A 12,065-nucleotide genomic window follows, 5' to 3' on the forward strand; every position below is an offset into this window, starting at 1 on the left:
TAACGATCTATGCATGTCACACGGGATGTAATATACGGAAAAACGCATGAGCCTAAAAGAGATTCCATGTTTTCACGTTAAAAATAAAAGAGATTCCATGTTTTTGCCGTTGTTTTTCTTTTTGAAAGGTTCACTGTATTTTTGTCAAAGTTTTTGCATTTACTGTTGTTTGTCATTTTATTCCGTAGACCCCAATACTTACGTTAAAGTCCACCGTGCTCCCAATAAATGAGAATAAGCATTGCAATTTCCTGAAAAGAAAAGATTTTTACGTTTTTGGACTTCTGCGTAGCTCTGGACCTGGCTTCCTCTCCTCTCCTCTCCTCTCCTCTGTCTGTGTACTATGTTGACCTTCTGGGACTAGGCGGTACGGCCGTGGTGGACGAAATTGCCCTCCATTTTCGTTGAAATCTCGAAACTTTTTCCCGTTTCCAGCCTTGGTCAAAGATCCTTACTGCTATTTGCCCTGCTTTCTCGCATTTTTCTCTTTTATTTCCCTCTCTTTCGACAACCACAGGGAGGGAGGGAGACTGCAATGGATTTCTTCGTCGAAGGTGTAGGGGAGAGCTCCTCTCCACCGCGCACCTTGAGTGGCTTCGGCAACTATGATGTGAGGAACGATGTTTACAATCGTTTAGTAGAAAACGGCCATGGCCAAGAGGCGGAATTTCGTGAGCAGCTAGACGCTCACTTCAACCGATTGCCTCCGAGGTACAGCTACTTAATTGCAATTTACTTTCTGTTGTCAAGTTGCTATTTTTGGATATTTGCATTTGGTTTTTGTTCTGTAGCTTTTTTTCCTGGTCACTGGCAAGCGTTTATGTAAGTCTTTGAAGTGTTATGGACTTAAATACGCTAAATTGAGTTCGTCATAGGTGATTTCATCAAAATAATTTGATATCATGTTATTCCCTTGATTCCCTTTTATTTAAACGGTATCAAAGGACACACTGACAATGAACTTGTTATTTTGGATTTGTTGAAAGCATTATCAACATTATCGGTTTCATCTCTTCATTCCTGTGTGCTGTAATTAGTAATTTTTATCTTTCTTTTCATGTTCAAGAGGCCGGTCAATCCCAAGTTACTGACTGAAAACAGAAGTCGGTGAACATTTTGATATTTTTATGCTTATAGACTATAAGTATTAATATATTTACACAGCTAACATTTCATATCGCTTAACGTGTTGGCATTGATTTTCCCCGCTGCTCTCTCGTGAGAATAGCATAGAGTGGAGCGTTGCAGTTCAGTGTTGAACGATGATATAGACTTCTCATGTGTTGGTTCTAAATGTTCTATTTGGTCTGTGTTGCGAAGGTTTGGTAATTTAAGTTGTATGCTTAATGTGATAAGATATAGTTGTACTGATAACTAAGACTGATGCATGGAATCTGCTGTCGTTTCAGTTATTTGCTTGATGTTAACATAGACAGAGCTGAAGATGTTTTATTACATCAGAAACTTCTTGCCTTGGCAAGGGACCCAAGCAAGCGCCCTGTCTACAATATACGCTTTTTGGAGGTACCTCTTTTGTTTTGTTTTAATATATATATTCAAGATGTGGTTTGGAGAGACTTAGGTAATCGGGGAGACTTCGGTAATTGTAATGTCATGAACTACTGGACAATTTTATTCCATACGATAATGAAGGATAAGTTATGCCATAGGATTGAAGCTTGGAATTATGCAGATGCCATTCTTTTTTGCACCCTTGCGTTCTTCTACTTTTTATTCATAGAGAACTTTAGAAGAGTTTGAGGACGTGATATTCTCTTTACAAAGTGCAAAAGAAAAAGAGAGGGGAGAGCGATATGGATTCAGACTTAGACTTAGTGGCTGAGTATTTGTCCTTGAATCTGGCTGGTAAAGGTGAACTCGTCCTTATTTGCTTCCCCTCTCAATTTGGCTCCCAAAATCTGGGTGCTCACGTCAGCTAGCAAGTTCTTGGCGTTGCATTGCACTTTCCTCATGCTATGACCATGACGTTCTCTCCACAAGCAAACTTTTTCAGAGACTGGTCCTAGCCCTTGTGCTAATTGGTGGAGACCTAAGCAAGCCGGGGGAACTAGCCCTTAAAAGCAGCTTGTAATAGAAAGAACAATCCCCTTAAGTGCCACATAGATTACCTTCGGCTCCCAATGTGGGACTCTTTACAAGGCTTATAATTGTAATATGATATGAACTTTTTACTTTTGAATCTGATCATATAAAACCTTTGTCATCAATATTTTGTAATGTTCTCCTACTATGCTTTCATACTTGGTTTTGGAGGACATTGTTTCTAAATTTAATATCCTACTAACTAATAATATGCTCTTTTTTGGCCTAAAAATGTCAATTCTAGATTTAATTTCCTTGTCTGAGGTCTCTATACATTAAACACATTATACTCTACAATTAGTGATTCCTTTTCTTCTAGCTTCTGTCAGATTTTTTTCTGCCTTCAATGGCTATGTTTAATTTTCATTTTTCTTATCCTTCAAAATGGTTGGCAGCACATTTCTACTAGAATGGATGATCGAGATCAACAAATTATAAGTGCTCATTCTAGCATAAGGCCATCTTCTCCCGCATCTAATGGGGAAGCTGAATCATCTCATAAAAGGCAAGCAGTTTACCTGTCATTGTTTTATTAATACCACATCAACTCTTAATGATGATTTTTTAGGCAGCTGTAGGTTTCATATGTATATTTTTTTTTAATAATTATCCATTATCATTTCTGGCTTTTCTTAATATCATGTATATCATTTCTATGAGTAGGGCAAGAGACTGTGCAGCTGAGTTTGAGCCTTGCTCTAAGCTTGAAGATCTTAATTTGGATGTTGGAAAGAACTCCAAGGAGGTTACTGACAATTACTCCCAGATGTAATCCCAAAAATCATCTAAAATTTCATTCTTTTATCCTTTTTTTTTTTTTTGGAATAATTCCTGGAATGAATATACGAAGAGAAGTGGTAATATTCATTTAACCTGGTTACAACAGAGCTTTTTTTTGCCCTTACTATGAGGTTTTACTATCTCTTGAAATTCAACACTGATCCCTTCATTTATGCCTTGAAATTCAAATATGACCACTTATACTTTGGGAAATCTGTCAATCATATGCCCTATTTCAAGTAATTTTTCCTGTTCACTATGTGTGTGGCTTGAATATGTGGCGATTACCTGTTGGACTAAAGTGATTGTCAAGGACTGGGGCAAAGCTGATTGTTGTGGGCTTACTACTCACTGCCTCAGAACACAAACAATTAATGGGTACAATGGGAGAGGCGGTGAGCAACAGAGGCAATGTACAAAACTGGTGGAGGCAGTGAACAGAGCTTTTAAAGGCTGTTAAAAGAAACACAAAATAGCACCTTCAAGAGTAACACTGCTGTTAAGGCTTAAACTAAGTTGGAAGACACTTGAACTGGCCTCTACAACTACTGGTGACACATTCTGGGTTGAACATTGCCAGAGTGTCATGCGTTCTCGTGTGCCGCCATGGGATTTGATGGAGGTTCACCATGGTGGCATGTGCAGTGGTCTGCTTGAGGCTCAATTAACTGGGGAGGACTGGTTGATGAACTTTGTCATGATTTCTATTTTGTAAACCAATGCCTTCCTGTTTGTTTTCTTAATCATATATGGTTTATGAAAGGGTATAATAGGAAATGTGTGAATGACTTTGTTTCCTCTGCACTTGTGACATTTAAATTACTCTTTTTATTTTTTATATAAGCAAGTTATGATGATTAGCCTTCTAGTTAAAGGCACTGATAAACTGAAATTGTTAATTGTAGTCATAGGCAACTGCCTCTCCTGATGGTGCTTTGCTTTTGGAAAATGAAATACATGATTTACAGGATTAAGACGTGTTGGACCATTTATCAAGATGTCTGTCTTACTATGCTGCAAATTGGGTTTTGCCCTGTGGCAAGTGCTGTTTACATTTTAGTATCTCTGTCATTTGTGGCCCTTGTGTGGTAAATTACTCAAATTGCAATATAAAATGCAGGCATGAGCAACTGAGTATTCCAGTTCATGAAGTTATATTTTCTGCCATTGACAAGCCAAAGCTTTTAAGCCAGGTATGTTTGAAATATTTATCTCATTTGTCCAATATTGGAATTTATATTTTTCAAAATAGTTAGAATTCCAAGTTTTTGGTGTTCCTTGTATGAATATAGATGTTCAATTTCTGTATTTGTTCCACTATAATCGATTGGTTGAGTTTAACATCCAGTTACCTAAGACAGTAGGTATTTGATGAGGAATTAGAGCTTATCATTTTGATTTTTGTAGCAAACATGGTTGGTTGATTCATCATATATCCTGACTAGAATTGCAGATGCTTGCCGTATAATCAGAGTGAAATGAGAGAGAAACCTTTTATGTGAAATGTAGCAAGTGTATATTGCATAGATTAATCATCGCATTTACAAAGGGTTGTACATGGTAGTAGTACTGTAGGTGGTGCACAGTATTGCATAAAAGTATAATGAATAAGATAAATGCACGTCGTGCTATGATACAGCTGGAATGTATGTGTAATGCATGCTAAGCTTGTTACATATGAAGGAAACGGGGTCTTCTTTGAGGGATTCTTGAATGTATCTACTAACGAGTCATTATAGTTGACAAAGGTGATGGGGAGTATCTTCTCTTCAGTGAAATGACTATATTGTTTGGTCCATTTATGAAAGATAGTATCGGATGCAATACATAGTTGCTTCCTGATTGTTTCAAATTAAATTTCATCTGATTTATTTCTCCAAACATCAAATAACGAACCAGTTTTTTCTCATTTCTTTAACTCAAACTCGTAAGTTGCTACTTACTAGGGCCACTGGATGGTATTCAACTTTAGCACTTGATATGGTAAACTGATATATATTTATTAGTGATAGGTATTGTACAAATGGGAAGTTTTGTGTACTTCTGATTTGAGTTATTTGTTTGCGATTTATTTCTTTTCTTTATGATGGGTGATTGATTTCTTATTGATAATTCAGTGGAATGTATCTGCAAGTCTAACAAAACTTCTCCTTATATGCATGTTTCATGAGTCTGATTTGGAAACAACAACGCATTTATCTTCCTTAGGCCTAACCATATACTTGCATGGAAAAACATAATTTTACTTTCTCAGGACATTCTTTATTGTGCATCCTTGAAATATACTTGATGAGCAATGTGATTTCTTCTAATGAATGATTCTATTTCAGCTGTCTGCGTTGCTGTCTGATATTGGACTTAACATCCGTGAAGCACATGTTTTTTCAACGACGGATGGCTACTCCCTTGATGTATTTGTTGTGGATGGATGGCCAGTAGAGGTACATTGCAAAATGTTTGGTGGCATTTGCTTTTCCGTCAAGACCTTTACGGCCTTGTAGCCTTGAGAAAAATCTATTCATGGATACCCTCACATATTACATTGGCTTTTATCATATACTGTTGCTAAATAGCATGCTAATCAGACTTTTCAAATTTAGGGGAAAATAACAAATTAGTCAATCCCAGTATTTGAGGTTGTAGGATATTAAGAATCATTGTTAGTATATTTATTGTATGATGGAGGATCTACATTCACTTTAAAGGTTGCTGACTTTGCAATCTTGTGCTCAGGACACGCATGGGTTGTATGAGGCCATGGAGAAAGCTGTTGCAAGAAGTGAGGTGCATGAAGTCTCGCTGACCTTGTATTTACAAAGTGATCGGTTCTATTTATGGATTGATACATCTCCAAAGATTTGATTCGAACATTTATTGGCTTAAACTGCCTGCAATATGCTTATGAATGAAAAGTGTAAATTTACAATTTTCATAAACATGAGGCTCGAGTATGAGATTTTATGAGTTTTTCAAACCTAAAGGTTGACAGCCATTTGCATCCAGGTCATTTTTTTCACCCTCAAGGTAGCTCCATTAATTCTCACGTTATTTCCCCCTCCAAGGCTTTCATCTCCGCAACAATGGCTTACCTCCATTTCTTTTTAGTCAATATCTTAGACATAGAAGTGGGCATAGAAAGTGGTTTTTTAGGCCAAGAAGATAATTTGTGTGAGCTGGAAGAACATTGACACGAAATGGGAAACAGGATATAATGATGCTTTGTACGCTCCCTAGTTCCTTTTCTGACAGCAGCAGGAATGTAGTGATACTTGGTCATTACTTGAAAAATTGGGCTTCCCCTGGTTCAATACCTTAAGCTTTCTTTCTTGAGTAAAAACTGTTTAGTTTTCACTGGTTCAAGTGTCATGTTGTCCTTGGTTATAGGTTGTGTTTGGAAGACTACGGGTGCATTTTTCTAGGCTGCTTTCTGTGCCTTTTGTTTGGGCATTTTTCTGGTTGCTCTATATTTGGTGAAGGAACATAAGATGCAGATGAGCTGGGTTCATTATTTGAGAGTGAGTTGAGCGAGAGACGAGCCAAAATTTGTTCCCCTTATTTTCTATGATTGAAATCTGCCCTCAAAGATAATGTTGAGAGAAATAGGGGCAATTTTCATGAAAAGTGACATCAGAAGGGGTAAAAAAATTGGGCTGGATGATAATAACTGATGGATAGGAAGGTAATATGAGATGCCTAAGTCCCACATTGAGTAGTATTATTGATTTACTTGAATAGTGGTGCATACTGTGATAGATCAACCAATTAATTTATTTGAGTAGTGGCGCACAATGAAATTCTTCCCCTCTACTTTAGGAAGAGTTTAACTCTCAGTTTGCTGTTCTAGTAGGAATCAGGAGATTCAAAAATATTGCTGATTTTGAACTCCTTTTTCTCGCACGTAATCAAGGCCTGCAAGATAGTAATCGATATTCTTCCTTACTGTAGGGGTCTTGGTCTCGTTCTTTGAACTCCCATACAACTGCAGAGAAGGCGATAGTAGGAGAAGCAAAATCTGGTGATTGGGAAATAGACAGGAGGCTGCTTAAAATAGGAGATAGAATAGCATCTGGATCTTGTGGAGATTTGTAAGTTGAGCCTTTTCACTTTGAATTAATTGATTTCTTTTAGCTTTTGTTCGTGGTTGTCTTGTCACTTCTCTGTTCTTCTTATTGGCCCTGTTATTCATCGTCAGGTATCATGGAGTTTATCTGGGTCAAGATGTTGCTGTTAAGATTTTGAGATCTGAGCATTTGAACGATGCTTTAGAGGATGAGTTTGCTCAAGAAGTGGCAATTCTTAGGTCAGTATCACACTGCTTTTAGTGTATGATTCATGGTGCATCATGGTGTTTCCTTAATAAATTTTGCATTTAGTTTCACTTTGTGAAATATATTGAATAAGTGCTAAGGGTGAGCCATGTAATGTGATTTATTTTCTTTTGGTGATAGTGCATTATGATTTATTTACCTTAAACTTGTATTAATATTTAAGCCCAAAAAAGGAGGAAACTGTGATATCAAATTGAGTCATACCAATCATTGTTGATGCTCCTTGCTAAAAACCCTTGGGTCTAAAACTCATATATATATATATATATGTATGTATATTTCTGAGCTTTTCTTATTCGGCCCTTACATTCTAGCACTGGAAATTTTCTGACTTGCGAACTTTTGCATGCAGGCAGGTGCATCATAAAAATGTTGTTCGTTTCATTGGTGCATGTACAAAATCTCCACATTTGTGGATTGTAACAGGTATCTTTCTGCCGTTAATTGTTCCCAACTTCATTTGGCATATCTATAGTAAGATGTGTGGCTCTGCCAGGAGTTTGATCTCATGGCCTCTCCAACACACGAACACACGAATAAAAGAAGTTCGAAAACTCTTCCGCTATCTCTTTACTATAGTAAGGAATTGAAAAATAAGTGTATTGCCATGCGCACGTGTGTCAAGCCACTGGTGCAGATCATGTATAGTTATAAATTATTGAATTTAGGGTTAATACTATCTTTAGTCCTTAAAATTTTACTTTGCTTTCGTTTTGGTTCTTGAAATTTGAAACTAGCGGTTTTTGTCCCTGAAATTTGATCTCATTTTGGTTTTGGTCCTTAAAATTTGACTTCAGTTTGGTCCACTTGAAGATTTTTGGTCCTGAGAACGATGTTTGTAGTCCTGGAAGCAAAGATCAAAATCAAAATAAGGTCAAATTTCAAGGACCAAAGCCGTTGGTTTCAAATTTTAAGGACCAAAGGTAAAATGAGATAGAATTTCAGGGACTAAAAATGATATTGACTCTTGGATTTATTGTGTAATTGACAGACCACTTTTGTTGAGAAATGTTTCGAGTAACTATACGATGAATTCTTTTAATATTATTTGAATATCAATACGCAAAGTTGATGAATTAACACAACAGAAAATATATAGTTGACGAAGGGTAACGCCAAATGATGCTGATTTTCTTTGAACTAGGAGACTATGAGTTGATTTCAATCTCAAATATAAATAAAAAAGAAATAGAACTTGTATTTAACGGCCAATTATGTTATTTGACTCTGTTCATTTCTCTGGCAAATACGTTGTTTCTGCTGGAACACGCAACTTATCTAGAGGAACATTCTTGTACCAAATTTATGAACACATGCCCAATTGAGTTTTGTTTTGCTATTGATTGTTTAATGCCCTCGGGAATATTGCTTATTACCTTGAAATATGTATATATGTCTGGTCTCCTCATCTATTTCTCGTCAAATGTTAGTCTGCTAAATTTAAGCATAAAGATGTAATTTTATCGTTTTTCCCTTGCTTGCAGAGTATATGCCTGGAGGAAGTCTGTATGATTACTTGCATAAAAACCATAATATGCTCGATCTCTCTCAACTACTGAAGTTTGCGATTGATGTCTGTAAGGGTATGGAGTATTTGCACAGAAACAATATAATTCACAGGGATCTGAAGACAGCCAATCTGTTGATGGATACCCACGATGTAAGAACTTATGACAAATTTAAATTTTAATACCAAATATGTTACCCTTACCAAATTGGGTTTTACTTTGTAAAAGCACATTGATGAATTTTATGTATGCAGTTATGTCCTACTTGTGGATTCATATTTTTCCATTGGCCACTTGATGATATATAATTGAAACTAAATTGACTTCTCAAGTATTTTTGTTACTATTGGAGTTTAGAGAATTCTATCAAACTGCTATAAGACCAACTATACTGTATGGTAATGAATGTTGGGTGATAAAGAAAAAACAAGATAAAAAGTTGGGGTAGTAGAAATGAGGATATTAAGATGGATCGATGGTCATATAAGAAAAGATAAGGTTTGAAATGGAAATATTAGAGCAAAAGTAGGTGTGGCGCCTATCGAAGAGAAAATGGTTGAACATCACTTGAGGGATTTGGGCATGTGCAGAAAAGGCCATTAGAGGTGTCGGTGAGAAGGGTAGATCAGACAATTTGGAGTTTTATAAAAAGGGCTAGAGGAAGACTGAGGAGAACGTTTAATAAAGTCATTAAATGAGACCTCATGCTCAACAACATATCAAAAAACTTGGATATGGATAGAGCACAACGGTATCTTGTGATTCATGTAGCCAACCTTACCTAATGGGATAAGGTTTATTGTTGTTGTTATTGGAGTTTGGAGAACATAGCCATTAAGTTCTATTCTCATTGAAATCTTGACTTTATGTCCTGATTTTGATGCAGTCATCCAACAGCATCTTTCCTTGTTTTATCTAGTAAAAATTTTCCTTATCTGGTTCTGCTTTCATCTTATCTGCTTCACTATAATTTGTTGCTCTTTAATTCACATAAATCGCGGGACTTGAGTGCCTGATTTGTAGGATGTCTCCCCTATAAATGTCCGTACCATTGTTCTGTTGATAACTAATAAATGTGATCTGTTTCGTTAGCCTTGCAAAAAGAAAAAGGATGTGTTACCTCCAGTCCTTAATATAAGAGTTAGTTGACTAATTTGAGTAGATTAAAAAAACTAGTTAAGTTAGTTATTTGTAATAAACAGGTATTGCTTTTTCTAAAATATCTTTACTACTCGAGTATATTGACTAGAACTATCATTATTACAAGGACTGCCTTGGAAAAAATGGATAAATATGATAGACAAAGTGAATTGGGTTCTTATATTTATGACCAAAATAAAAGTTAAACGAGCTCTTATATTAAAGATCGGAGGTAATAGTTGACATGGTAGCCCAAGACATTCATTTAATTTATTGTGGTCAACATGCTGCGCTCCCTCTTTCTTCTTCTTTTTTTTTCCACTTTTCTTTTGGTTATGGACTTGTGCTTATTAAGTGCATTTCTAGTTTGATTACAGAGCATTGCTATTTTTGGTGCATTTCTCGTTCAGAATAAAGTGTTCCATGTTTTCACTCATTTATGGACAGTAACTTATATAGTTGCGTAAGAACTGCTGTTGTTGAATGTTTGAGAATTTGTTATTGTAACTATCATTTCTGTTTTGGATATGATTTTTTTTAATATAAATGTGCTGTTTTAACTTTTTGAATACACTGTTAAAACTGATCATTTGAAATATTCTTTTTCTTCCCTGCAAGGTTGTTAAAGTAGCAGATTTTGGAGTAGCTCGGTTCCTGAATCAGGGGGGAGTGATGACTGCAGAAACTGGAACATACAGATGGATGGCTCCGGAGGTTTGTTTTCTAGAGATGACATTATGATTGCTTTTTGATATTTCAGTATATCAATAGGTGCTTGATGCGTGCTCATTAAAGCGTAGGGTTCTGGGAGCTACTATTGGTCTTGTTAAGAAACCTATTAATTATTCAAAGACAAGTCGTATAATATAATTTCATCCTGTAACTGGTTTCAAGATGAAGATATGGTCTTGAAAATGCAGGCATTACCAAGCAAACTGCGGAACCCTTAAACACTGTATTGTTGATGATGCATTATTTTCTTTCTTGTTACCAAATCGCTTAGAATTAGGAGAAATTGTCCCAAGGTACTTGGATGCCCCCAGTTTTTGCCAAAAATTCTTAAAAGGTCATTCTGAAGCCATATATGCTACTTTATCCCAAAAATGATTGCAAGATCGATATACACTTTAAGGTGCCGGCATCACCAAGCAAACCACTGAATTACTTCAACTATGCATTGTTTTCTTTCTAATTGCCAAAAAATTTAAATAGAATTGGGAGAAATTGTTCCAAAGTAATAGTAGGCCCCCCAAATTTTGCCTAAAATTCTTGAAAGGTCATTCCCAAGGTAACACCCTGCTAGACTGGAGAAATAAACGGGGAAAACTTGAGGCCAAAATACTTACAAGTTATTACAGACATTTAGGAGAGAGAGCCATAGGGGGTCAACATATCATTGGTGTTTACTTTCTTTTATTGTCCCTCACTGTCCCCTAAACCAGAAATAAACAGCAGAAGTAATTAAAAAACTGAAAACTCGGATCTGTCATGTTTATTTTTCTCTCTTTCTGGCTTTACTTTCTCCATCTCACTGATAACAAATTTCCTCTCAAGGTTATAAACCATCAACCTTATGATCAGAAAGCTGATGTATTCAGTTTTTCCATAGTACTGTGGGAACTAGTAACTGCAAAGGTATGGTGTAAATTACAGTCATATAATTTTTATTCTCTTGCATTACTCTTCCATTCCATGGACACTGATTTTTGACATCAAGGAGACTACTAAAAACAGAATATGGTCATGTATGGTATTTCAGGTACCATATGATGCCATGACTCCACTACAAGCTGCCCTAGGCGTGAGACAGGTTTGCTCTCTCTGTTCAAATATAAAACTTGAATGTTTGATCATAAAGTTTAGCAATACAATTGAACCCTCTTATTGACGTGAATCTGCATGACTACACTAAATCAACTCTGGAAAAGCAACAATTAATTTATTGTTTTTGCCCTCATTGAAGCGCATCTTTTCTTGGGCTATGCCTTTGTGAACTTTGAAATGAAAATGACTAAATCTAATATATTATCGATCAGGAGTGCACTGGGATTCTACATTTCAGTTGGTATTCAACAAGGAGTGTGTCATTGTGTCTGACCCAACAGTGATTTACATCCTTTCAGGGGTTACGCCCGGAACTTCCAAAGCAAGGGCACCCTAAACTAATAGATTTAATGCAAAGATGTTGGGAAGCAATTCCAGCCAA

The 12,065-nt window shown here is 36.3% G+C and overlaps 1 protein-coding gene across 1 annotated transcript; it reads left to right on the plus strand.

Annotated features, from left to right (window-relative positions):
- The first annotated feature begins 276 nt into the window (after positions 1 to 276).
- On the plus strand, positions 277 to 12,059 carry LOC114747845 (serine/threonine-protein kinase STY46-like). The gene is made up of 15 exons (XM_028936189.1): positions 277 to 711; positions 1,410 to 1,524; positions 2,499 to 2,608; positions 2,767 to 2,871; positions 4,004 to 4,076; positions 5,214 to 5,324; positions 5,617 to 5,667; positions 6,829 to 6,968; positions 7,076 to 7,183; positions 7,564 to 7,637; positions 8,696 to 8,871; positions 10,478 to 10,573; positions 11,414 to 11,494; positions 11,619 to 11,669; positions 11,896 to 12,059. Exons 1-15 carry the CDS (start codon positions 536 to 538, stop codon positions 11,965 to 11,967), a joined length of 1,539 nt encoding a protein of 512 aa, XP_028792022.1. The 5' UTR covers positions 277 to 535; the 3' UTR covers positions 11,968 to 12,059.
- The last annotated feature ends 6 nt before the right edge of the window (positions 12,060 to 12,065 follow it).

Source organism: Neltuma alba, unplaced genomic scaffold (genome assembly GCF_004799145.2).
Source record: "Neltuma alba isolate B1F8T4 unplaced genomic scaffold, ASM479914v2 tig00005494_pilon, whole genome shotgun sequence".
NCBI classification, from domain to species: domain Eukaryota; kingdom Viridiplantae; phylum Streptophyta; class Magnoliopsida; order Fabales; family Fabaceae; genus Neltuma; species Neltuma alba.

What these genes read in the sequence shown, in the direction of transcription:
- LOC114747845 (XM_028936189.1), top strand. Translation starts at nt 536, where the DNA reads ATGGATTTCTTCGTCGAAGGTGTAGGGGAGAGCTCCTCTCCACCGCGC. An exon ending in ACTGACAATTACTCCCAGAT is followed by an intron (nt 2,872 to 4,003) that starts GTAATCCCAAAA and finishes TATAAAATGCAG; the next exon opens with GCATGAGCAACTGAGTATTC. An exon ending in ACAGATGGATGGCTCCGGAG is followed by an intron (nt 10,574 to 11,413) that starts GTTTGTTTTCTA and finishes TTTCCTCTCAAG; the next exon opens with GTTATAAACCATCAACCTTA.